Source organism: Petromyzon marinus, chromosome 3 (genome assembly GCF_048934315.1).
Source record: "Petromyzon marinus isolate PM22_M1 ecotype Great Lakes invasive population chromosome 3, UKy_Petmar_22M1.pri1.0, whole genome shotgun sequence".
Classification (NCBI taxonomy): Eukaryota; Metazoa; Chordata; class Hyperoartia; order Petromyzontiformes; family Petromyzontidae; genus Petromyzon; species Petromyzon marinus.
The window spans coordinates 3339100-3361357 of NC_133669.1; the positions used below are offsets into that span (position 1 = coordinate 3339100).

The 22258-nt window shown below is 46.3% G+C and overlaps 2 protein-coding genes across 4 annotated transcripts in view; both read right to left on the bottom strand.

Moving 5' to 3' along the window:
• Positions 1-696: 696 nt before the first annotated feature.
• Positions 697-13423, bottom strand: LOC116951892 (lysophosphatidic acid phosphatase type 6). Of its 2 annotated transcripts, XM_032970720.2 has the most exons (10): positions 12993-13422; positions 11372-11500; positions 10627-10757; positions 9791-9870; positions 8627-8714; positions 7266-7392; positions 6998-7098; positions 6268-6345; positions 5194-5365; positions 697-4594 (listed from the first exon to the last, which is right to left on the bottom strand). In XM_032970720.2, exons 1-10 carry the CDS (start codon positions 13227-13229, stop codon positions 4409-4411), a joined length of 1329 nt encoding a protein of 442 aa, XP_032826611.1. In that variant the 5' UTR covers positions 13230-13422; the 3' UTR covers positions 697-4408. The 2 variants fall into 2 exon arrangements, with proteins under 2 accessions (XP_032826611.1, XP_032826620.1); XM_032970729.2 differs by lacking the exon at positions 6268-6345 and having other exon boundaries at positions 12993-13423.
• A 4696-nt stretch (positions 13424-18119) lies between these two features.
• LOC116951900 (uncharacterized) overlaps positions 18120-22258 on the bottom strand; it is a 30826-nt gene continuing 26687 nt past the window's right edge. For both annotated transcript variants that reach the window (XM_032970751.2, XM_032970743.2), the window contains one exon: positions 18120-20267. In XM_032970751.2, coding sequence (XP_032826642.2) covers positions 19232-20267 — 1036 coding nt within the window. In that variant the 3' untranslated portion in view covers positions 18120-19231. The remainder of the gene's footprint in view (positions 20268-22258) is intronic.

Here is a 22258-nt window from a genome sequence, read left to right on the forward strand (position 1 = left end):
TCAGGTGGGAAAACCACAGCGAGAAAATGTTTGTTACTCCCACTTCAGCAAAACAAATTTGCTTGCTGTGGTTTTCCCACCTGATGATGATTGCTTGTGTTGCAATCGAAACGTCGTGATTGATTTTATTTTATACCTACGTGACTGTGCATAACAATGTTTTTGTTGGGTTACATCGCGTCAATATATAAGGTGGATGGCCCTTATTCTTTATTGCAAAGCTTATTTACTCGCGCAAAATAAAAAGCCTCAGCGAGTCTTGTGACGGTCTTTTTATGAGGGTCCTGCCAAGTTCTCACAGTAGGGGGCGATGATGTTTCGTGTATTCCCATTGAGGTGACATTTCATAATTGGCAAATTTGACCCATGACACCGGCCTACTCTTGTGAATAACATGACCGGATCTTTAACATACTCTGTAAAAGCAGCGTATTGCTACGTGTAATGTTTCATTTGAACGGTGAACCTCTTAACAAGCGGCAAATAGAGACGTGTAATGGAATGGCAGCCATGGGAGGTACAATTGACAAGATATCCTCTGTGAAGATTAAGTTACGAGATTAGCTCACGTGTTGGGAGTGAGATGGCCTGTGGCTTCGTTGGACCGTGGGGAGTGGTAGCGAAGTGGTGATCGCTTCATCCAACAACGGAGAGAACATGGCTGATTGTGTCCTTTAGAACTGACACCCATGAGCATTATTCTCCTCCTCAGAGACATGGATTTATTCAACATTTCAGTTACATTGTGGAACATTTTAGATTAGCTACAAGTGCAAAAAAATATATACGAACCTCTTTCTCACCTTTGCGAAAGGCATATTTTTCAAACCCATTTTTTTCTTAAACATTGTAATTTATCCACGTAAATTTTAACTACAGTATTGCCAAAAAATAAACGGAAAGAAATATTTCCAGACATGGCGATGAGATAATCGGTGTTAAAATTACAGCATCTTGCAAGAAACTGCCCGTTATATAAAATATATACATCTTGAAAATGTAATGGCAAAAACAATGGATCAATATCCCATTAAATTAAAAACCACTCGTACAGAAAGTACACGGATAAACATGTGCACTGCTACAATTTTAATTTGCGATCATAATGAGCGTGTTCAATACTGAACATATCTGTTCTGGCTGGGCTTCCCATGCCAATACCACCAAGTTAAAACTACAATCATTTACCAACGGCTATTATCCATCCACTGTTATAAGGCCTCCCAAGTCATCATACCATTGGTTATTTTGCTTTACACTATTCAAGAGGCCTTGTTAAGGAATACAAATGGCACTCCCCAATTATTCAGTTGAGCATGTGGAGTGTTTTATGCATACTTAGTAAGCCCTTAGAGCTGGAATGAAACAAACGGAGCATGCGTGTTGAATTCACAGCTCTACCATAGTGATGCATAATGTAAACCACTTGTTCAGGACTGCCAACGCAGATGAGCACCAACTTTGAATTAATTACATTGTTTTTGTGTGCATTACAAAAATGTTTCTTACCACCAGGATTCCAAACCCCATTCAGTAGAATAGGCTGTGACATGCACATTAACGTACGCTATTTGAGCCAAGTATCCACCTAAATGTAATTTGAAAATGTCTTACAATTTATCAGATTTAAATCCTTGCTTTAAAGAGCATGGGGGGGGGGGGGAATGTGGACAAGCCCATTGACCAAAACGTCATTAATTTATTTTTTTTAGATTTTACAATTAGCTGCATGTTTACAAAAAGTGTCTCGTGAATCGTAAACAGTCCAGTAAACATTATAATGCATTGCTGATTGCGATTATATTGAGAATTCCTTTGATGCAAACACACAGGAGCCCATTGATGTGTCAATACTAACAGAGAAACCTGGTAAACTTGTATTTTTTGGAGACCTTTTATAATGTAAAATAGTTTTGACTTTAATGCACAATTTCAAAGTCGTAGGAATCGCACGTAATTTCAGCTTCGGTTTGGCAAAAGTCGACGTGCCATGGAAATGATACACCATAATCAAACTGTCATGTGCAAACTCAATTCTGTTCACAATAGAAAGCTTAAAAACCTGGGTAAATTAAAACAATGTAAATTTCAACTTGTAAACAATAATGAAGAAAATTAATCCTAGGAATGTTACAAGGATTATGTCATCACATGTCTAGCTAATGCCATGTAGCCATAAGCAGTATCACTGTCTCATGGCCGTTGAAGAGCAGCATCTCAAGAGCACCCTCTTTGCTATTGAGCAATAACAGCAGCACTAAAATTAAAGCCTATCAGTGTTGCCATGGTGTAATTTATCGCACACTGGAATTGCTACCCAAAGGTCGCTGGTTCTATCTACCGGTGCAGCAGTAAAAAAAAGATTGCTTTTTTTAAGTTTCCCTGTCCACCCAGCAGTATATAAATGGTAGGTCACAGGAAATAGGGTAACGTGTGGGTACTCCCACCTCTTCAAAGACATTTGGCCATGGAAGCGTTGGCCAAAATGCCATCAAGCGCAGTGTTCTTCATTGCAAGGTACGCGGGCCATTGGCGGACTCTGGTGGCCTGTAGTGCGGCCCCCAACATGACACAAATGTGAAAACACCCCATCATGCCAAGCCAATGGTTTTAAATGTGTCGCGGCCCTCACACTCATGTCTTATCAGCGAAAGTGGCCCCCCTCCTCTGAAAACTAATGAAGAACACTGATCTAGAGGGTCTATTTACAGCTCCTTCTACTGAACCTCGCTCGAATGCAACATGGGAGATGCACGTGCACCTTCTACAAATGAAAGATCAAAGAATCGCCATCCTGCGACTTTGGCGAATTTCAAACCATCAAACGCGTCATCGACGAATGCGTCATCCATGTACATCCTGGCGGTGTCGCTGCAATCCATGCAGCGTCTACTGCCCTCGTGCATTGGTTGCATTCAACTGCCCGAACTGGAAACCATTTCACCAGCTGTGTCGTGAACTCGGATTTCATTTCTGCACATTTATATTCAGGGCGAGTGAATGCTGCAACTAAGCACAAAACTGGATTAAGTATGCACACACGTTTTCTAAGGCTAATTGTTGAACTTAACTTCCTCAATAAAGCATGATTAAATGCTATCAATATTGTAGCATTTGATGTCTTCAGTTTAGATGAACATCGCTTATACTTATTTTTATCGCTTATTCTCTCTCAATGCCACAATCTGTAAACAACATTTTGGTGAAGATGAAATTAAAGATGTAAAAATATCACTTAAATCACTAATCTACGTAAAAACATTTTCCTGGGGGATTGGAGATTGAAAACATGACTGCATAAAGTATCTACACCTGTCTCACTACAGTGGACATACCTTTTCATATATTTAATTAAAATCTGTTAATGTTTGTTTCAACCTCCAGCTGATTTGATTACTTTCTTCTTCTCATATAATTGACAGGGACACTGCACATCATGTCAGTCCCTCTTCCAATCGCAATGCATCCACGTGGGAAATGTAGCCTGTATGGTGGAGACCATATAAGCGCAGAAGCCAAACCAAAACACATGTAAAGCCATGTGCAGAAACAAACCTACTGCACATATCTACCTACTCTACTGAGAGATTAGCACTTAAAGTAGGTTTTTTAAATGTTCATTCATTGAAAAGAATGCGACTACCATGCTGCCATGTGCTCTTGAGCAACGGCAAGTACAATAGTCTCCAGGTTATAAGAGGCGTTTCACCAAGACTTTTAAAGCAAAAGTCGTCTGACGTGATAGGCGCACGTGAGACCAGATTTGTACGACTTAAAATTTGGGGTGCGTCCTACATTTTGCGGAGATTCTTTAACTCAGAATCAGGTACTTATTTTGTGAGGAGATAATGTACGCATGTTGAACTTATTTCGCACTGTACGTAACCAACCCGGCTGCTAATTGGAGGCGCGGGGGAAGGACACAAACTAAACAATCCTAAACAAGAAGCTACAGTCGATTTCTCCCTGAAGATCCATGTTCAGCCTACGACAACGAGTCCTCAGCCTCCGGGAAGAATCTGGCTTGAACAGAGGCTGTCAAGTCGATGTTCCGGATAAAATGTGTTTTCTGTTCGCACTTAGGATGAACATAGGAACATAGGGTGATCGTTGCTAAGCACGATGTTGACGACGGAAGCTGTAAATTGCCGTATTTGAATAATTTTTGTATGGGTTTGCAAAATGTGCGGCTGATGTCCCAACCTGGCAAAGCACACAAGCAAAGCTTTTCGCGGTAGTGTTGTTGATATGATATTAATGATGGTGTTTTTGCACTATGCTCGTGGCTATATTGATGGCGCTTGCGATGGAAATTATACTGATGGTATTATTGTTAATGGGTCTGTGTTGCCGAGTCACGTGTTAGTGTCGACAGAGCTGATGTTTACAGTGTTGACTGGGTTTGTGGTTATTGTGATGGCGTGGTTGGCGGTGCTGAAGACGTGGACTGTGGCGACTTAGGAGGAGACGTGGGCTTGTAATCCAAGTCACAGATGTGCGTTAACTCCTCGGCCGTAAGAGCCAGGTCAGCGACAGCCGCGCGGAACTCCTCCAGAGGACACAGGGTGGCGCTGCACTGCGGCATGCGGCGCTCCTGCAGCAACACCACGCAACAGCAAACCACACCATGTCGCACAACACACGTCACACCTTCACCGCGCACCCCAGTGGCGACGACAGGAATTTCGATCGCGTAGCGCTAGCCGACCGATTGTCGCCAACGGTGATGAGCGTGAGTGGATGAAAATTGTGCGAGCATGTCAGCAGGTAGCACCAGGGTAGTGCTGAATCACTTTCACTAGATTAAACTATTAAAAATATTTTTTTTATTTTACCAGGTCCCACTGAGCTATATAGCTCTTTTTCAGAAGCAACCTGGCCACAAATGATAGCGCAATAAAGTGGCTTATCGCGTGGAATTGTATGGCAGCCAAATACTCTCAAGGCCTGTTTCTAAATGTGGAGGGAAAACCCAGAGGACCTGGAAAAAAAGCCACAACCACGGGGAGAACATGCAAACTCCAAATATTCAGGGGTCATGGTCGGGATCGAACCCACGACCTCCTGTATAGCAGGTTAGGTAGTTAACATCTCGCCACCGTGGCACCCAAATGCCAAGGCGTTGCCACCTAGTGTCACCCGTGGCGGCGATGCCTCTGCCGGCCTGCCCGGCCACTCACCAGCCGTGCTCACCTTGCCGTTGTACACGAGGCGGACAAACGCGCGGCGGGAGACCGGCTCCACGTGCAGCTCAATGGCAACGTGTGACGCGAACGGTGGCCACCGACCGTCGAACACACGCAAGCCGACCAGCAGCGGCAGCAGCGTGGTATCGTGTGCCGAAAACAACACCAGGTTCTCCTGCCTGCGTAGCACCGCACCAAACAGAAACGACACACAGCTGTGGCGACCGGACATATCCAAAGGTTGTAGTCATAAAAGTTTATATCATGCAGTTCAAGAGCCCCCAACGACATTCCGCCCCATGGCAGGACCAAAGCCTCCCACCTCCTCACTTGCCTATACACTGCTGGATGAAAGCCTCCCTATGCTGGCAGCAGCCCACATGCTTCTGTGATGTTACAATCCATCTCGCTTCTGCATATGAACTGATCTCATTGCTCCATCCGTGCGGTGGTGATCTTGGACACAACTGTTGTTCATTGGTCATCATTTATTCGAGCTATGTGTCCTGCACAAAGGCTAATTACTAAAAGTCAATACGCCGTTCATAATTTGCATGTCTCCGAACGTGTTCCTCTTTATACATCTCATTGTCATACCAAGCACACATTCCTGCATGACTCTACGACGCCTAACATTATTCTTAAGTCTCAACATCAAGAAACCAAAATTATCAGTTATATATATTGCCAATATTTTTAAAAAGCAGTATAACACTACATGACATTCCCGATGTTAAACCAGTGTGAATTTAATATACACAGTGTAACCCATTCAACAGACAGCTCCTGGACCAAATGGAATAATTATGGTTATATAAATACACAGAACCAACAGTTGGAACACATTTAGCGGATCTATATACTAAGTATTTACATGGAAATTTATTTTGAAACATTGCTGTTAAGAAAAATATGGCTCTGTTTTTTGCTTTCGTATAAAGTATATTGTTTGTGCTCTGTATACACCCAATACATTGCCTTTTATATGTTTTATTTCTTTTATTGACGAGTCGTGTTGTTGATGAATGTGCCGAGTTAGTTTGGAGCAATATGCCGTGGCGGGGTGAGAGTTGATGCTCACATTTTTCCACACATATACTTGTCTATGTTGGAGAGGAGTGTGTCAAGGAGACGTCCAATGCAGAGCTGTAAGCCATCTCTGCACACACCATGACACAGAATATTTGAGCCAATCAAAAGGCACAAAACATCACCACAGATTGGCAAACGAAATCAATGCCGTTGTGTAATTTCAAGAAATAACATTTTAGAAGAGTGCAAAGATCATCATAGTTACATACACCCAAGTGAAAAAATAAATATTTGTATAGAAAATGCAAAATAAGTTAAACTATTATTTATAGAGTTGGGATATCAAATCATTTAAGCAATTAGTTACTTTGCTAATTGGTAATTGACTCTTCGGATGATATGAAAAGAGTTGGGGGAAAAAAATTGTCACATCTGTTCTCATGCTGGCGGGGCTTGGTGATGTCATCGGCAAGATCAGCCACGTAATGCTGAGCGTGGTTTGAGGGGGGTTTTCCTGCTTTGCCAGGGAGGATGTTGGGGAAACTGACATTTGAAAAGGAGCCCCAGCAATTACAAAGAGGTCAATTACAATGTTTTCCCGATTAATCGATTTAATGGACTCATCGCCCCTACTGGCAGACTAATTCCCCAGGTCACTCTTGCAAATTAGACTCTATCCTGATCTCCGAAGTTCTCACCTGGTTAAAGAAAATACATTTGAATTTTAAACTCTGCATCAAGCCCCGGAGTCACCCGGCCAGCTCTGGTGAGTAAAGTACCTGTGAGAGGTCTTCAGGATGTTCAATATGGTGGTCACTGCTCCGGTGTCAATCACATGTCTGTGCCTTAACAGCTCCTTTGGGACCAGCATACCATGGGCCTACAATGCGCCATAGACACACCCACCCCATACAATCACACATCATCCCAACCCTTCGCACACCACCCAGTAACTAACCCACTTTACACCACAGCAAGCGTAAAATACAATTTGGATATAAACGGTGACTTTGAGATTTCAGGCAGCCTGCGGGCCCCGCCACACACCTCCCTGGCGACGATGACGTCCCTGATGGCGACGAAGTTGGAAGGAGACTCTGGGGCGGCGTGAGGACTGGGAGCTGGCAGCAGCTCCTCCAGCAACTTCCATTCGGGGCACATATTCCAGCCCTGCCTGCACAGGATCAGACCACGGGGCGCGGGATAATGCAAGAATACATTACACATGCATACTGGCCAGGGGGCCATGGGGTCATTGGGCACAGAGGCCTTAAGAGCAACACTGGTGGTGAGATGTGAAGTACCTCGCCTGGTATACAGCTTTGTGACAGCTTGGATGACTGCATCAATCTCTACTAGGGTGGCTAACTCGCTTGGTTTGCATGAGCGGTAAGAGCATGAAAAGAAACGGTAAAAAGCGGTTACTGGTTTGCCAGCAATATACAAATGTCTCGAGCGATACAAGTAATATTTTTACCCTTTTAAATGAGAAATGAAGGGAAGTGCCGTGGTGTGAGATCAATCCGCTGGCCAATCCAGAGGTCACCAGTTCGATTCCCTCTCCCGGCACGGCAGTTGAAACATTTGGGCAAGTTTCTGAACTTCCCGGGCTTTCTGCCCATCCAGCAATATAAATAGGTATACCAAAGTTAGTCAATTGGTAGGTCGTCCGTGGTGGGGTCAAGTACGAGTATATGCCCAACTCTTCCAACACGTCTGGTTAGCGGGAAAGAGGAGTCCAAATATCCTCCAGCGGAGGCTCTTCCACCAGCAGCGGTGCGAGCAAGTGAACAATTGCGAGGCTGCACTTTTACCTTCTAACCGAAAAGCGAGGTCAAATGCACCACACAGTGAATTAGGCCACCGTGTCCATTGTCCAATCACGTGGGCCAATTGCTGCCTTCACCAATAACGTCGTGATCTATTATTATTTTTCTACGTAACTTTACCAAAAGAACCAAAGAGTATGGATTCCTACAGTCACGAAAGCTTCAAATCAAGATTCCACTGGAGTTGATTCACAGCTTCCGACTTTCCGAAACAGCCATTGATTTAGAAAACGGTTACCGGTTATCATTCAACATCCTTAATTTCCGAGTCGAGTGCTTTTCTATAAAGGCTAGGCAAAATGTTAATAGAATATATTAGTCAATATGGCAACACCGCAATCAGTCACCTGTAAAGGTGAGCCCTAATTATTATTAGATAACACCAAGGTGTGTGTTACTGTGTGAATTCCCACGAAAGATATTTGAAAGTCCTATTTATCCCCCAGTAAAAAAAAGTTGCCCATACCATAGAACATTACGCCAACTTCACATTTCTAGGCAGCATGCTACCCCTTCTCAATCTGACACAGTGCAGCACATCACAACAAGTCACAACACCCCCATGGGGAGGGCACGCACCGGTATATGGCCCCGAGGCGCGGACAGCCGTGCATGTTGGGGTAGAGGATTTCCGCCAGAGAGTGCGACACGTGGATCCGAGCCGGTTCTGCGCTCCACACCACGCACCACCGCACGCACTCACCATACCACTCGCCATGCGCACGGCAACTCGCCAGTCAGACAACCATGCACACTGAAAACCACTCGCAACACACATCACACCGCTCGCCACATGCTCGCCACTAACCAACAAAATCACTATCCTTGCACACCGCCGACTATTATACTAGTACGTGCAGCGGAGCTAAAAATGCACTCGCCACGTAACCATTCATTAAGAGTATTATTATGGCCGAGAAGCTTCGTGCAGTGCCAGGTCGCTTCCACACGTTACACAGCTGATGAAACAATAGTCACACATGACTGATTCAGAGTGAGAGCTGAGATACCAAGCCAGAACTGGCCATGAGCACATTGCCCGGGTAGAGGAACTCCTCCATCCTCGCCATAACCAACCCCGCTACTCAAAGAGTGGAGGGGTTTGAGCGTTCAACTATACAGGGGACCCAGGTAGGTGGCTTGTTTTGGTGGTATCGATAGGTGAGGTCCCTCCCACCTCTTAGTGGCAAGCTCCACCTTCAGAAGCAGTCTCCAACTTTTTCTCAGCGGTGACAGCAATTACCAGGTCATCAGCATACGTGATATTGATGAACAATATAGTGCCATCTCTTGATCGCACATGGGAACTATTAGTCTCTCATTGTATACATAACAGATGTAAATTCCACTGATAAAGCCATGAAAGGCTTACCACATTGTTAAATCCCGTAGGAGCCAGAGGATAATCCGAACAAACCCAAGATAAACAGGGAATTTCTCTCAGTCATGAAGCTTTACCTCGGCCTGACAACCATCGCAAAGATGCTTAATGATCACGAGCAGAGCATCAGAGCCCAAAAACACCTAATTCGTTTTAGTATGATAAATGAATGGTGAGAATGGGCCTGCCACTTTCATTCAACTAGATGAAGCACTTCTTCCATTATAGACACACATACTCCCTGAGAAGCACCAATATCAATACCCGCCATTCACCACTACGTGACGGTGACGTCACCACAGCGACCATGCCAGGCTAGGTGCACCTTGAGAAGCACACACTCTCTCACACAAGGTGCTCACCGAGCTGTGACTGTTGGAAGAGGCCAGCCAGGAGGCACCGTGCAGACTCAATTGTACGAGCCGTATTGGTGGAGCGCACACTACAATGACATGCCAGCAACACACAACAATACCACCACACACCAGAAACACCCACCAAGGTTCAACATAAAAAAAAATCACATACACCACCAGACCAACACGCCACGACCAAACTCAACCACCACACGTAAGACCACACACGACACCCCGTTGCATCACCATGCACCATCACAACAACACACAGCCGTAAAACACACCATACACCAAAGCATACCACCACACCAAGATAAAATCAGTACAAAGCATGATTAACTTCACGAATGTGGTGTTGCTTGATTCGTCATGATGTGTGGTGATGGGTGTGATTTGATGCGAGGTGTGGGTATAATAATATGCTGTATTTAATCAAAACTTCAACGAGTCTCAATATAAACTCTTTCAGTGTTCATAAATGGTTTGATTGGCCAATTTACATTAGTAAGCATGTTTCCAAACTGTCACATCAAGAAAAAAATCCAACAGTCAAAGGTGCGCCCAGATAGAATCAAGAATCCATTCAGTCTACTGCCATTTCCTAGCCACCATTTCGAGCCAAGCGGTTTTATGAGTTTCAAAAAGCCACGTGAACCACCAATCTTTCACTCGAAAGTGGTGTGTGCATTGATGTTGTGTGAGGTTTAATATACCGCAAGGTGTGGGGTGCTGTGCTGCTGGGTTTGCTTTTGTGTGTGTGTTGTTAGTTGTTGTTAGCGTGTGGACTCCCTGTGATGCGAAACGTGGCTTAGTGTGGACATGCTGCAACGTGCTATACTCACTAAACCTGGCTGGGTGTGTAGGTGTGCGACACCAGAGCACACCCGTTGATGTACGTCTCCCTCAGATGTACGCCGAGCTCATACAACTGCTGCATGCCCACCGAGGACAGCTGTCCTCGCGCACACCCGCCCTGTAAGACAACGCAACAACCTCCCGGCTAAAATCGCCATACAGATATCGCGCATAGAGATATTGCACCAAGTGGGGGGGGGGGGTACTCAGTAAACCCCACCCCCCCACTTGGCACAAGAGCTCAGTAATCCCCCCCCCCCACTTGGCGCAAGAGCTCAGAAGCGTGGTCACCACATCTTCGCCTCTATATGAGGAACGAAACAGGAGGACTTCTCCACAAATCTGGCTGTCGCCTGATGAAGCTAGTTGTAATTACTGGCAAAACGTCGTACTCGGATTGTAAATGTTGTGGCTTGGCTCTCCAACACACCGGTGTAGTGCTGTACTAGTGACGAAGTGGCACGTTCGGTTTACATGACAACCCTTGTGTAGGGTAAGGTAAAAGTTGGCTGTGTCGGGTGGTGGCGGGTTTTAACGACACTTTCATATATTTACGTGATTTAACCCAAAAAAACCTCTTATGGATGATATTGGTCACGAAAGCCTACGTTTTAACTCGTACACCCACTAAACTTCATCAAGCAATGCGCAGAAATTACAACACATTTCAGTAAATCAGTGGCTGAGTGATAGCGGGTCAATCATTAATTTGAGCACCGGCGGCGAACGCACCGGCAGAGTGTTTGCCTGGTACGACTCCTCCAGGGGGGATGGAGGCTGCTTGCCCCCATTGAGGTCCGTCACCTCATACTGGAAGAGCGTGTTCGGTGGGGCCTCCAGCATGGACGGTGGCCAGTCGACCTGCGAAAATAACCGGCGGCAGCGATAACAGGGGAGCACGCGAAACGATTGCTGTATTTCGGAGACACATCAAGGGGTGGCAATCCACGACATAAATTTTGCACCTCAACATCAGCAACATCAACAACCGCCCATTGCACTCTGGGGCGCTTTGCCAAAAGACATCAGGGATTGGGCTGTAATTGAGATGTTGTAAAATATTCCCTATTTAAGAATGCTTTCACCTAATTTTATTATTAGACATTTAAATTGATAGGTTTTAATGCATATTGTGTACAGCACTCTGTGATCCAAGGGTGACGAGCGCTACAATGTACGTCTAATGTATTATTACTAAGACGTCGGCCATGGTGCTTGTGCCAGGCTACGTGCACTTTGAGGCCATTTTGAAGGAGCGCACACTGCAGTCAGTAGTTTTACGAATATGGTCCATACTTTGGGCAGGAGGGGAATTGGGGGTGGTGGAAACGGAGTGGAAGTGACCGAAGACATGGAGTCTCGTGGCCCCACGTCGCATGGGCATACAGACCCATGCCCACCCCCTGCTTATCCTGGCAGAGACCCGTTTCCCAGTGGTCGTGGATACAGAATCACAATGTATAGTTATACTGGAGAAATCCGATGAGCTATAAAGCTCTTTTTTGCTTTTTACAAATGTCCACTCGGGCCGGGTAAGAACGCTACAACAATTCGCAAACAAGATAGGAGTGCAACGTGTAGGGTAAGGTAAACAAATCACTTAAAACACACGAATAAAAGTAAATGTTTGTTTTATATTACCAGGTAAAGCCCACTGAGGGATTAACAAAACATCAGGTGACCACGAACAGAACCAGCAGGTGAGAACATTCCTGGTTACATAATTCTGGCATCTTCATGGCTCACATTTGTTGCAGAGCTCACTTCAATGTAAACTCAAAACTGGTTGGCTCGTGATTAAAAAAAATGGTAAGGCCAATTATTACACCAGCAGCCACCAACTCCTCGTCCACAAGCACCACCACCAACCACATCCACTCACTTGCTCCTTACCAGTCGCGCGCATCACTCCCCCCCACCCCCACGTGTCGCACTCCACGTTGTGGGCAACAAAGCGGACCCACGTGCCAAGCAAGCAGGACCCCCCCCAACCATTCTACATCCCGCACACCCGACACAGAACAACAGCAGCAGCACCGCCACCAGCAGCAAACCACCACCGCGGCCACACTTCCAAACTACGGGGCCACATCGATCTCCACACGCGTGTTGTGGAGCACTCGCAACAACAAATCACCCAATATAGTGAAGTAGCTTATTCGCCCCCCCCCCTCCCCCCATGCCAATGGTTAAATACCCCACCACCACCACTACCACCCTTGTCCAACGTTGCCCCTCGCCCCTGACTTTGCCGCCCCAGCGCCTGGGCCCCGGTGCGGTCGCACAGCCACCAAGCCCGACCCGACCCCCCCTCAGCGTCGCGGCAGCAACCGACCCGAGACCCCTCGCTCACCTCGGGCAGGCGGGAGACGCGGCTGAGCGGAGTCCGCGCCCCGTGGCGAAACACGACCTGGACGAGCGAGATGAGGGCGCGCTCCCCACCGCTCTCGCCCGCGGCCTGGCCCGCTGCGGGGACCCCGGGGCCCGGCAGCGGCGCCGCGGGCTCCGCTTCGGCGGGGCGCGACCACAGGCGCCGCGCGGCGTACGCGACCGGAGCCGCTACGCACACACCCTTCAGCAGCAGAGCCATCACGTAGACTCGCCTCGGCTGTTAGTTGCGTGTGTTGCAGCCTATGGAAGGGGTGGATTCGCGCGAGTTCACGTTCGTTTCGCAGGCTCGCTACTTTAACCCGCACAAGGTTGGCGGCGCCGGTCCGCGCGTGGCGAGTCGGTGACGGCCTCCACGATGTCTGCGGCGGGGGTAGCGGCGGCGCCCGGCGTAACCCCCCGCCCACGACCCCGCCCCCTCCACCCAGGACCCCGCCCTCTCCGTATACGACCACGCCCCGTTTTAACCCACGACCACGCCCCTCAGCCTACGGACCCCGCCGCCTCCACCCACGACCACGCCTCTCCGCCTACGACTCCGCCCCCCTCCACCCATGACCCCGCCCCCTCCGCACGCGACCACGCCCTCTCCACCCACGACCACGCCCCCTCCGCCTACGACCCCGCACACGACCACGCCCCCTCCGCCCGCGACCCCCACCCCCTGGACGCACGTGGCCGTGACGCCACTTCGTCGCAACCACGAGGTGCCGTTAACGGGCGGTGACGTCGTCGCGCATGAGTGCGGACCGTGCATGATGACGCGGTTACGTCCTTCTCACCCGGCCCCAGTGTCGTATGACACAAGACTGGTTGTGCGCGTGTGAAGCCCCACGATAGCCAATGTGGTTATCTTGCTCGTGTTAGAAGGAATATGTCTCGGGTGTCCTGGACGGCTGCTGGCTGGGCGCCTCTGCATCCCACCAATGACTCTGTTGTTAGTGGCTGCGAGCCGTTGCCACCGAAAACTAGCTGGGTAACTGGGTACAACGATTGTTTCCGTGTTATAAATGCACATTTATTTGAAACGGCGAAGACAATGTACAGAAGAACGACACTGTTCATGTAAAATCACTACAACTTTTCCAATATGCGCTATTCGTGTAATTTATTCGCCGGAAGATATATTTTTTGTACTCGAGAATATCTATATTTTTAAAAACGCACAATACATTTTATTATTTACAAAAGCAGATTCCTTTTATTGCTCAGAATACAACATGGTGAGATTAGTAGAAACATAACAGCCGTCTCTTAAAATTTCTCTACCAAGTATGCTTAGTAGGTGACATTTTTTGCACTATGAAGCAGGGCCATTGCCTAAAACGTCACTTATTTTTAATATTAAGGCTACACACCTATTATTGACGAATGCGTTGATGTTTTGTCAATTGTGCTTGTGCACGACTGCCAGCGCAGCAGCAGCTTCATCGCCAAGATTATTAGTTTAGATTTACATGAGAATAATTACGTGATCTTTTGACTCCACACGATAAGCCACTTCGCTGAGCTATCATTTGTGGCCAGGTAGCTCCTGAAAAAGAGCTGTATAGCTCAGTGGGCCTTACCTGTTAAAATAAATAATAGTTTATATAAAACATTGTTTCGAATATAAGTGACTTTAAAATGGCACACATTCTACCTCCTTCCAATATGTGTGTACACATCCCAAAAGCCACAAGGCCGTCTGTATTGTATGCATTGTTTGGTTAATTATTAGAGGATATGTACCATGGCTTGTTTTAGTGATTGGCAACGACCTCCTCTTTGCTTTGCTGAAGTCAAACAAACAGGTACGATATTTATATTCTTGGTTCTTTCGGTAAAGTCACGTAGAAGTACAGTATTAGGTTCCATAGTTCATTTATTTGGTATAGCCCTGTGAGCCATTCGGCTCTTGAATCGTGTGCAACCGCAACAAACAAAAACATGAACAAGAAAACATTTTGGAGATATTTTTTGTGATCCCCGCAATGTAGGGTAAAGTGATGGTTTTGAAAGGCTCCTCAAGAGGGTCCTTCTTCATGGTTGGAGTGATAGCTTTGCGGATTGTGTAGTCGGAATAACCATAAGCTATCACTCCAACCATGAAGAAAGACCCTCTTGAGGAGCCTTTCAAAACCATCACTTTACCCTACATTGTGGGGATCACAAAAAAATCTCCAAAATCTTGAATAAACACAAGATCCAGGTCCGATTCAACACATTACATAAAATCCGTAATCTGGTTCCGTCTGTAAAAGATGTGATTCCGGACATACAGTATCCTGGCGTCTACAAACTAAGTTGCCTCTGTGGTAGCAGTTACATTGGAGAAACCAAACGACATGTCTCGGACCGCATTCGTGAACACAAAGCAGACCTGAAACACGGTAGGACCAACACCTCGGCCGTGGCAGATCACTGTTATAATTCAGTAGGCTCACATGACATTGACTTCTCCAAGACAGAGGTTATTTGCAAGCCATCTGGCTACCATGAGAGATTCGTTCATGAAGCTATCCACATATACAAACACAGAGACAATTTCAACCGAGAAGATTGATTCTGGCTTAGCAATCATTGGAAGGATTTGATAAACCATTTCGGGTCTTAATTGATTGTTCACGCTTACGGTGGCTTTCAGACCGTATCCATTATTTTTCGTCTCCCCCCTCCTCTTTCCTGAACATAGATGGACTAGTCCTTCTGAATAACTGCCAAATCGCTCTCCGTGGTGCTAACGTTAAAAAACCGCCACTTTTTTCAAAATTTCTTGCTGTGGTTTTCACACCTGATGATTGCTTGTGTTGCAGTCGAAACGTCGTGAGAATTTTATTGTTTTATATTTTTATTATTTTATTGTTTCCCTTCTACGTGACTTTACCGAAAGAACCAAGAATATGAATCCCTGCAGTCACGAAAGCTTTAAATAAAAATTTAGGTACGATATTTGTTGTTGTGGTAATTACACCGCACCATCTTAGTGTAGAACCTATTGTAGTATTGTATTGTAATCACAACAGTCATTATTGAATTAAAATGATCGCCATGAACTGGAAAATAAAGTCATTAGAAATATATCTTAATAGATTGATGCTATAGATTGAAGAGAATACATACTCATTTAGAAAGCGATCCTCAACCCTTTGAGATTGACGAAGAGGTTCTTTTACTGACTCCGAAATGCTGCAAGCATTCGGGCAGTGTCCCCAGTAAACGTGCAACGTTCACCCAACCTCTTTTGTAATCGTTTATGCAACATGGCAATGGAGCCACGTTGTATAGACGGGGGATGCACGGTGGACGTTACGGTTGTTCAGGGGTAACTGGTAAACAGGGAACCGCGTCGTACTGTGTTTCACCGCCACAGTGAGTTGAGCTTCAATGTCGAAACAACTCCCATTTAATTTGCATAGCTCCCTGGCGGTAATTTGCAAGTGACTCTTCTTCCATGTATGGACCAAATAAATGCATTGGGTTGAATAGTCGCATTTACAGATGCGTCGCGCGATTCCGGATAATTCAACGGCATATTCTTTGGTTCTATTCGGTAAAGTCACGTAGGTAAAAGTAAAATAAAAAAAAATCACGACGTTTCGGCCACAACACAAGTGGCCTTCATCAGGTGAAGGGACCGGACTTTCCAGAGGACAGCGTTGGTTTTTGTTATTTTATTTTTACCTACGTGACTTTACCGAATAGAACCAAAGCTTCAAATCTAGAATCAACGGCACATGTCACTGCACAACGCGTAGAGCAGTGGCTCCGATCACCCAGTCACTCTTGCGAACGAGACTATCGGTGGCATATTGAGTTCCCATCTGGTTAAACAAACTTTACCTGATACGACTACAGCACGACCTCGTGACATGAACGCGTGTATAATTAAAGAGGTTTAGAGATGCACATAAATACCTCATAATCTCGTCATACTGATTTTTTCCGATTGGTTTGTCTAATTTTTTTCCCCATGCCGCACTAATTTTAGTGATGTGAACTAAAGTGAGATTCTTCACATTAACTTGATACAAATGGTTTAGAGCTCTCATCATCACCAAAAGAAGCCATTTTGTCCAACGCAATCTTAATAGTCTAAATTATTGTACAGTACTAATAAGGCACCGGCTGATCTATACGAAATAGAAATGGCAAATTCTGACAAATGTCTTCACTCCATTGACATTGAACTGAAAAACGACGCGAATGATCCTACATTCCTTGCGGCCACTGTTCGAGTTAAGCGAGTCAACCCAGAGAATGGAGGCGTGAGTGGTAACGCCTGAAGTCACACTTTCAAGTCAATTCTCTACCTCTGAGCTTGCCGCCTCTGCTGCAGACAGCTGAAGCCGTCACTATCGCCCCCTTCATCCTCGTCGTCCAAGCCGGAGGCACTGTACGATTCTCTTTCAGAGGAGAACTCAATCTCACTTTCCAGACTCGTCCACGGGAAGAGCTTTCGGCGTCACTCTGCAGCATTGTACCCAGCGCAAACATATTCGGGTTCATTTAGTCCTGTCCATGCCAGATTTCGAGCCTGACCTGGGCCCAACCTCTATGGCGAAACTTATTGGGAGTGGTCATGCACAGGGCATGGGCATCTAGTCCAAGGGATAGTAACTGTGACATAGGACCCTTTCCTCCTCTGGGCCCCATGAGTGATATATGTATGTATGTTGAATTTATTTCGCAACGCACGTAGCCAATCGGAGGTGCGGGTGGAGAGGACAACACAATAAGCTGTAGTTTTTTTGTTGTCAATAAATGCCTCATCTCTTGGGGGGGGGGGGGGGGGTGGGTGATGAAATCTGATTTCTTAGCAACGTGTCACACTGAGTAAAGGGGGCCATCAAACAAGAGGTTGAGAAACCACTGGACCCACCCCTGTCAAATAAACGTGGACTTCCACCACTGGTTCAAGACCACTGAACACATGCCTTGTTGTACTTTCTCCGCACCTCCGATTAAGACTGTTGGCTACGTACGGTGTGAAAGAAGTTGAACGTAGATACATACGTGGGAGCCCAGATCTTCTGAAGTCAGCGGCAGTAGCTGTTTACCGAATGCCACAAGGAAGTGAGATATATGGAAAAGTGACAACAATGCACGTCGGTTCAATTAGATACACAGTACTTTATTAAATCAGGGAGATCCTGAGTACAATAACTTTTCCAAGGAAAACCTGGATACCCAAAGATATGTAGGTATGAATAGCTATGTTTCATTTGGATATGCAAGGATAGTTATCAATTCTCAACATGTTTTCATTGGTAATTCTCAAACATGTGATATGACATACGATACTGGGAAAAAACGCCCTCTGTAAGAAACACCGGAATAAGGATATTTAATAATATTATAATAGTTTTTTCCCCTTTTTTCTGGCAACAAAACTGAAACCTTTTTTTACAAGGATTCATGTCCGCATTAACCACAATACCTGCAGTCAAAATGCAAACAAAAAACATCTGTGATAATATGCATTGTCCAGAAAAAAGGGGAAAAACCCTATTATTACATTTTGGTACTGGCAAAGGAGGTCTAATGATGAAATGATATTTAATGATCATTGTACAGTACATCACAGATTTTTGGAGCGATGCCATGCGGAAGTTACTGAACCAAATAAGAAAAGGAACACGTAGGCTTTCGCGACCAATATTATTCATAATAAAGGTTTTTGGGTTAGATCGCCAGAATTGCCCGATGATGCTGGAAGTATTTACCAGCGAAACGTCGTACTCAAACTGTAAATGTGGATTAACTCTTCAACACACCGGTGGGCTGAAGTAGTGAATTATTTGTCTTTTGTCAACGTGACACTTTTTTTTTTGCTGATTGGCTGTGTCGGGTGGTGGAGGGTTACGACACATTTATAAATAAACGCGATCTAACCCAAAAACCTTTATTATGAAGAAAAGGAACCTTATGCCCAGTGCAAAATGTATCCACAGTGAAATGAGCAATTAAAAGATACTGTTTTTTTCAGTTTCTGACATGAAGCCTACATTGCAGTCGCATTGACAATTTCACAGTAAATCACTGTCAATGTTGACATCACGACCACACACCTCGTGATTGTCAACTTCATCATCCTGCCAACCATCATCACCACCATCATCTGAGTTACCTTGTCGTCTGGATCATGGATGTTATCATCTTTACATCATTCACTTATATTCACCATCATCTACACCAACTTCGTTCACACTTTCATTATCGTGATCATGCTTTGCTCCTCTCCCCTGTGCTGAGATGTTGTCTGCCGTCTCCTTGACCTTTCCCTTGCTGCCCTTTATTCAGCTGTCCTTTTGAGGACACCGCGCTCCCTTTATGCTGGCTTTTGGTGGGATGTGTTTTCCAGTTACCGTTCCCTTGTCGACCTTTGACCTGCTGCGATGCACTTTTATGTCCTTTCAACTGCCGCCCCTCCGATCTGGAGTCAACGTGAGCCTCTCTACCGACGGGCTTGAGTTGCACGCCCGGCCTGTGTTGCCCGTCAAGTTGGTCTCCACTTTTGGAACTCCGAGCCACCACTTTATCCTGCGGCCTCTGCGAATGCGGACCCTTACCCTTCCCCTTCTGCCTCTTGATATTTTCTCCCGGCTGCTTTTGATCATGTTTTTCCTGCTGCACTCGGTGTTTTGCCTGCTGCCCCTTAATGTGTCTTTCTTGCCCCTTCTGGTTTCCTCCGTCTTGCTGCACCATGCCTCCTCTCTCCTCGCGCTCTTTACTCTCTCCCTGCTGGTTATTGACTCTCTGCTGCTGCCCTCTGCCCGTGTCTGACTGCCCAGTCCTGCGCGCAGCGTACGAGTATTTGAGCCACACGGGGGGCAGCTTGCTCTTGCCCCCGCTGCCCGCACAGAGTACCTCCAGCGACAGGGCCTCGGGAATCGGCAGCAGCGCCCTCAACGTCTCGGGATTGGAGAACGCGCCGCTGTACAGCATCACGCTCTCTCTTGCTGGGCCCGCACCCGCCGCTCCCCGTCTGCTCCGACCCGCGCTGTCCGTCCGCTGGGCAGCAGCAGCAGCGGGCAGCAGGCGGATGTCTCGGCTGCCCGGCGTCACGACGAGCTGCCCGTTTAGAAGGTAGCGTCCGTCCGCCCCACGCACCGCCAGGTACGCGGTGTCGGGGGGCGATGACGGCGGCAGCAACGGCGGAGTGGAGGGTGCCGATGGCGACGGAGGCGACGACATTTGCGTCACGTGAATCCGCGCCGAACCGGCCGGGATGGTAACCACGTGGTTGTAGCCGAAACGCCTGAAAATGTAAAAATCGGTGAGGTTAGTTTGTCATCAGTCACACGGGCCGGTTACGCTATCGGTTGAGAGGGGAAGAAATGTTCTCAGCAGTAGCTGCAGGGCCTCCCATTGCATTGTGTGTACAGTGAGGGAAATAAAGTATTTGATCCCCTGCTGATTTTGTACGGTTGCCCACTGACAAAGAAATGATCAGTCTATAATTTTAATGGTAGGTTTATTTGAACAGTGAGAGACAGAACAACAAAAAAAATCCAGAAAAACGCATGTCAAAAATGTTATAAATTGATTTGCATTTGAATGAGGGAAATAAGTATTTGACCCCCTCTCAATCAGAAAGATTTCTGGCTCCCAGGTGTCTTTTATACAGGTAACGAGCTGAGATTAAGAGCACACTCTTAAAGGGAGTGCTCCTATTCTCAGCTTGTTACCTGTATAAAAGACACCTGTCCACAGAAGCCATCAATCAATCAGATTCCAAATTCTCCACCATGGCCAAGACCAAAGAGCTCTCCAAGGATGTCAGGGACAAGATTGTAGACCTACACAAGGCTGGAATGGGCTTGGTGAGAAGGTGACAACAGTTGGTGCGATTATTGGCAAATGGAAGAAACACAAAAGAACTGTCAATCTCCCTCGGCCTGGGGCTCCATGCAAGATCTCACCTCGTGGAGTTGCAATGATCATGAGAACGGTGAGGAATCAGCCCAGAACTACACAGGAGGATCTTGTCAATGATCTCAAGGCAGCTGGGGCCATAGTCACCAAGAAAACAATTGGTAACACACTACGCCGTGAAGGACTGAAATCCTGCATCGCCCGCGAGGTCCCCCTGCTCAAAAAAGCACATATACATGTCCGTCTGAAGTTTGCCAATGAACATCTGAATGATTCAGAGGACAACTGGGTGAAAGTGTTGTGGTCAGATGAGACCAAAATGGAGCTCTTTGGCATCAACTCAACTCGCCGTCTTCTTTGGTTCTTTCGGTAAAGTCACCACGTAGAATGAGAATAAAATAATAAAATAACAATAAAATTCTCACGACGTTTCGGCCACAATGCAAGCGGCCGTCTTCAGGTGAAAGGTACAGACCTGTCGGGACGACAGAGCTTCATTCTAATTCTACGTGACTACCGAAAGAACCAAAGAAGATGAATCCTTGCAGTCACGAAAGCTTTCAATCGAAATTCAACTTGCCGTGTTTGGAGGAAGAGGAATGCTGCCTATGACCCCAAGAACACCATCCACACCGTCAAACATGGAGGTGGAAACATTATGCTTGGGGGTGTTTTTCTGCTAAGGGGACAGGACAACTTCACCGCATCAAAGGGACGATGGACGGGGCCATGTACCGTCAAATCTTGGGTGAGAACCTCCTTCCCTCAGCCAGGGCATTGAAAATGGGTCGTGGATGGGTATTCCAGCATGACAATGACCCAAAACACACGGCCAAGGCAACAAAGGAGTGGCTCAAGAAGAAGCACATTAAGGTCCTGGAGTGGCCTAGCCAGTCTGCAGACCTTAATCCCATAGAAAATCTGTGGAGGGAGCTGAAGGTTCGAGTTGCCAAACGTCAGCCTCGAAACCTTAATGACTTGGAGAAGATCTGCAAAGAGGAATGGGATAAAATCCCTCCTGAGATGTGTGCAAACCTGGTGGCCAACTACAAGAAACGTCTGACCTCTGTGATTGCCAACAAGGGTTTTGCCACCAAGTAGTAAGTCATGTTTTGCAGAGGGGTCAAATACTTATTTCCCTCATTAAAATGCAAATCAATTGATAACATTTTTGACATGCGTTTTTCTGGATTTTGTTGTTGTTATTCTGTCTCTCACTGTTCAAATAAACCTACCATTAAAATTATAGACTGATCATTTCTTTGACAGTGGGCAAACATACAAAATCAGCAGGGGATCAAATACTTTTTTCCCTCACTGTAGCAGGATACATTGCGTTAAAGAGTAATTTAATACGATCACTTTTTTGGCAAT

Coding starts and splice junctions, on each gene's coding strand:
- LOC116951892 (XM_032970720.2), bottom strand. CDS start 13,229: ATGGCTCTGCTGCTGAAGGGTGTGTGCGTAGCGGCTCCGGTCGCGTAC. Junction 10,758..11,371: donor ACCAGGCAAACACTCTGCCG/GTGCGTTCGCCG, acceptor GTTGTCTTACAG/GGCGGGTGTGCGCGAGGACA. Junction 9,871..10,626: donor TACACACCCAGCCAGGTTTA/GTGAGTATAGCA, acceptor ATGTCATTGTAG/TGTGCGCTCCACCAATACGG.